The 5,264-nt window shown below is 38.1% G+C and overlaps 1 protein-coding gene across 1 annotated transcript in view; it reads left to right on the forward strand.

Moving 5' to 3' along the window:
• Nucleotides 1-2,090, forward strand: part of LOC114922842 (vomeronasal type-2 receptor 26-like) — a 10,817-nt gene extending 8,727 nt beyond the window's left edge. Inside the window, exons 6-7 of the mRNA XM_029284901.1 lie at nucleotides 208-334; nucleotides 1,063-2,090. Coding sequence (XP_029140734.1) covers nucleotides 208-334; nucleotides 1,063-1,967 — 1,032 coding nt within the window. The 3' untranslated portion in view covers nucleotides 1,968-2,090. The remainder of the gene's footprint in view (nucleotides 1-207; nucleotides 335-1,062) is intronic.
• Nucleotides 2,091-5,264: the final 3,174 nt, after the last annotated feature.

Raw genomic sequence — 5,264 nt, forward strand, 5'->3', positions numbered from 1 at the left:
AAACGAAACCTAAGGCAGGCAGGTAAGCTTTTCAGGAGAAACGAAACTTAAGTCAGGAACCAAATGGATGCAACATAGTTGTATGAACAATAGTATAAAAAGAGAACAATTAACACCCTCTACTCTATTTAAACTTGTAGATTAAAGGCTGACCTTGCAGGATTACTCAGATATTCCATCCCTAATTCCATCCTGGTTTATCAACAGGTCTTGCCCCGTTCAGTGTGTAATAACCCCTGTCCTGCTGGCTATCAGAAGAAAAAGAAAGAAGGCGAGACATTTTGCTGCTATGATTGTGATCCATGTTCCGATGGGAAGATGTCTAACATGTCAGGTAAATTATTTTCTATTTACCCTCTCCTCTCCTCCCCTCCCCTCTCTGATATATTTGTGGTCAATTATTTTTATTTAGATACACAGCTTATTTGCTTCCTACAGTTATTCTAGTACAAATTCACATACTGGAAGATTTCTCAAGGTGGTTTTCATTATAATAGGTAATACTAGAGTGAGAACCGTTCAAATAATTCCTAAACTAAATAAAAAGAATGATAGAGGCCCAAAATCAATAGATAGAAAAATACATCCCTAGATATCTTGGTGCCCATAGAAAAAGCCACGTTTGATCATGTGACTGAAGCCCAATCCTCTGTTTTATGTGTATGTATTATATATACCAACACTAAATTGGTAAGAATTCAGTCACAGGGATGGGACCACCATGTTGGCTTTGGGGACACTTTAGGACACTGCTATTCATACATATCTGTGCCTAACACTTGGACATGGAAGGCCTGAAGGGATGTGATTTAATGAAGCTTCTGGAATATTTCCAGTATGGAAATTCAGCTTGCTGAATCTGATTATCTAATGAACTAATCAAATGGTTTTCAAACTTAACCACTTTAAGAGATGAATTAAATTCCCAGAATTTTCCAGACAGAATTCTCAGAGTTGAAGGCCAGGCTTTATATAGTGTCTAAGTTTACAAAACACTGATTTAATCTAAATTATATATTTTATTTTGTGCTCCATGTTAATATTCCTCTCTCTTATTTGTAGATATGATTGCTTGTTCTGAATGTCCAGAAGATCAATATTCAAGTAAGGATAAAGTTCAATGCATCCCCAAAATCATAACTTTTCTAACCTTTGATGAACCTTTAGGGATCACTTTAGTGATAGTTGCTTTTTTATTTTCAGTCATTACCATGCTCATACTTGGAATATTTATTAAGTATAAGGACACCCCTATTGTTAAAGCTAACAACAAGGACCTCACCTACACTCTCCTCATCTCCCTTCTACTTTGCTTCCTCTGTTCTTTTCTCTTCCTTGGAAAACCTTTCAAACTGATTTGCTTCATCAGACAATCTGTGTTTGGCATTATCTTCTCTGTTGCCATTTCTTCTATATTGGCCAAAACGATCATGGTCATTGGAGCATTCATGGCTACCAAACCAGGGTCTGGCAAGAGAAAATGGTTGGGGAAAAGACTGTCCATCTTAATTATTTTTTCTGGCTCCTTCATTCAAGCAGGCATTTGTCTGGCATGGATGATCACCTCTCCCCCATTTCCAGAACTTAATATGAAATCAATGACTAAAGAGATCATAGCAGAATGTAATGAAGGATCTGTTGTGATGTTTTACCTTGTCTTGAGCTATATGGGATTTCTGTCTCTGGTCAGCTTCCTGGTGGCTTTCTTAGCTAGAAACCTGCCAGACACATTCAACGAAGCCAAGTTCATCACTTTTAGCATGCTGATGTTTTGTAGTGTTTGGTTAACTTTTGTTCCAACCTATGTGAGCACCAAAGGAAAGTATATGGTAGCTGTGGAGATCTTCTCCATCGTAGCTTCTAGTGCTGGATTATTGGCATGTATCTTTTTCCCCAAATGCTACATTATTTTGTTGAGGCCTGACCTTAACAGCAAAGAGCAACTTGTAAAGAAGAAGCATTTCTGACTAATTGTGGGTATATGTATTTCTATTGTGAAATGGAATTAGTAATCCTTTTCTAAGAATAAAAACTATGCTTGTTTATTAGCCATGGCAATTTTACTGATATTTAATTTGTATAACTCTATAACAGTGTTTGTCAATATCTTATGAGCAGACATGGAAAATAAAGTATTTCACTGTATAATGAGTGATTCTGGTTTCTATAAAGTATTTTTTCTTAGTTCTGATTATTTACAAGACCCATTTAATGAATAAATAAATTGGTCTTCTTCCAGGTTTGGTAATTATAAACAATGATCTGTAATATATTTTGGATCTTTATCATCATGAAACAGAGAAGAGACAATCTTCTTATTAGCAGTTACAAGTAAATTTCTAATTAAATCTACAGTATACATGTCTCTCTCTATGGTTGCAACATACACACACTCCTTAAATTAGGACCATAGGTTTAGTGACTGTTCAGAGTTATGACAAAAAAGATGTTAGTTGTTGAGACTTTGGAAAAAGTGCAGAGAAGATCAACTAAGATGATTAAAGGGCTGGAGACTAAAACATATTAAGAATGGTTGTAGGATTTGGGTTTGGCTGGTCTAGCAAAAAGAAGGACTGAAGGGATATGATAGCAGTATTCTAGTATTTGAGGGGCTGCCATAAAGAAGAGAAGTCATCTTATTTTCCAAAGCACCAGAGGGCAGGACAAGAAATGATGGATGGTGTTGTGTCCTGAGCCTGCAAGATGCAGGCTCGGGACGTTGCAAGAGTCCCGGGCAATTGCAGAAGCTGACTGGGACCAGAATGAGTGGCGCCAGCCTTGCGCGCATGCAAAAGGTGGGAAAAACCCGCCTCATGATTGGTTGAACTTGCCCGGGGATCAGAGGGTATAAATAGAGGCCTGCGTGCCTCTGCTCTGGTTGTTCGTAGAGTGGAGCAAACAATAAAGACTTGTTGAAGATGAATCGTCTCAAGCGCCATTATTCCCAGGACTTAACAGATGGAAACTAATCAAGGAGAGAAAGAAACTGGAATTAAAGAGAAACTTCCTAACAATGAGAACAATTACCCTATGGAACAGCTTGCATTTAGAAGTTTGGGTGCTCCAACATTGGGGATTTTTAAGAAGAGATTGGACAATTACTTGTCAGAAATGATATAATGATAGAAAAACATGGGTTAGACCAGTATATGGATTTGTAACTGACTCACCAACCACACTCAATGTGTAGTCTCAAGTGGAACTGCATTTACATGGAAGGAAGTTTGCAGTAGGTCACCCCAAGGCTTTGTCGTAGAACTAGTACTCTTGAGTATCTTCATCAATAATTTAAACAAGGGGATATAAGGGAAACTCATCAAATCTGCTGATGACACCAAGCTGGAAGGAATAGCCAACACTGCAGAAGATAGACGCAAGATACAAAAAAATCTTGACAGACTCAAACACTGGGCCCTATCTAACAAAATGAAATTTGGTCATGAGAAAAGTAAGGTTCTACACTTAGGAAGAAAAACCAAATGTACAGATATAGAATAGGTGGTACCTGGCTCAAAAGTAGTAACTGTGAAAGGGATTCTGGAGCCCTAGTGGAAAATCATTTGAATATGAGCCAGCAGTGTGATGCAGTTGCCAAAAAAAGTCAATGCAGTCTAGGACTGCTTTAACAGAGGGATAGAATAAAGGTCACGTGAAGTGTTAATTCCACTTTATAATGCCTTGGTATCACCACACTGGAATATTGCATCCAGTTTTGTTCACCACGATATAAAGAAGATGTTGAAACTCTAAAAAGAGTGCTGAGAAGACCAACAAAGATGATTAGGGGACTGAGGGCTAAAACCTACTGTGTGAAGAATAGTTGCAGGAATTGTGTATGTCTAATTTAATGAAAAGAAGGATTAGGGATAACATGATATCTCTATTCCACTATCTAAGAGGCTCTTACAGAGAAGAGCGAGTCAAGCTATTCTCCAAAACACCTGAAAACAGGACCAGAAGCAATGGGAGGAAATTAATCAAGGAGAGAGAGGGAACCTAGAAGCAAAGAGAAAGTTCCTGACCATTAGAATAATTAATCAGTGGAATAAATTACCTCTGGGAGTTGTGGGTGCTCCATCACTGAGGGTTTTTACAAAGAGATTGGACAACCATTTGTCTGGAATAGTATAGGGTTTCCTGCTTGAGCAGAGGTTTGGACTAGTAGACCTCCAAGGTCCCTTCCAATTCTGTTATTCTATTATTCCTAACTCTAACTGGGATCAAGGAAATCACCTTAAGGTTAACTAGGGGATTTAATATAATTCATACAAAAGGTGACCATCTTGATCTCTCCTTCAAGCTCTTGGAGGAAATTTGGGATTGGTCTTTAAAAAAAAAGATGCCAGATGAACTGTCAATCAGAATAAGCAAGTATCAAGCATGGACTTTTTATGTATATCCGTATTTTAGAAAAGAATAAGGAACCCCTACAATATCACCCTCAGTCTCTCGTTTCCCACAGGGATACTTTTGGAGAACATACAGATTTCAGCCATGAATATTTGGTTTGGGAAGAATTTTACAGAAATAATAATATATCATTCTTTTATGTGATATGTCCTTTAAAAACTAATGATGTGGTTATCTTCAGTGGTGTAATGCGGAAATGAAATAATTGCTCTCCAAACCCAGGAGGTTCCATTTGGAAGAGGTGACTATTTATGGGCAATTAAGCTAAATGACTATTATTGATGTTTCATTACACAGCTCCAACAGTTTTCCACAAAATACTGAGACACAATTCAAAAGTCAGTCTGGAAGAGGTTATAAAAAACCTTTCACATCTGCAGTTGAGGAAAAAGAGGCAGGCAGGTTCTTGTCCCTTTGGACTCTGGTAGTGAATTCCATTCACTAGAATGTGCTTGTCCAGCAGGACATGTTCTGCAAACCGTGTTGATTTCAACCAATGAAGTGGCAGAACTGATATAATTATGTGTGTTAACTGGACGTGTTCCTAGATTTTGTAGTAGATGGGAAATTGTCTCACCATTAGCAGTGGTGGGATTCTAGACAATAAGAAATAAGTCTCTTCTAGAGAAAATGTTGAGGGAAGTGATCATACTGTGGTTGATGGTTGACATGAAGTGCCAAATAGATGCCACATCTTGCCCCAGAAGTGATCCTTCTCATCTCCTTCATGAATGGTATAAGCCAGGAAACCTGCTCATTGGTGGGATCACAGCTCAGGTAATATATGTGCTTGAGGAACATTCCTTTGAGGAACATCCTTCACAGAAGTCATTTATGCCCCCTCTGTAAGTAAT

Source organism: Protobothrops mucrosquamatus, unplaced genomic scaffold (genome assembly GCF_001527695.2).
Source record: "Protobothrops mucrosquamatus isolate PMUCROS unplaced genomic scaffold, P.Mucros_1.0 scaffold1085, whole genome shotgun sequence".
NCBI lineage: Eukaryota > Metazoa > Chordata > Lepidosauria > Squamata > Viperidae > Protobothrops > Protobothrops mucrosquamatus.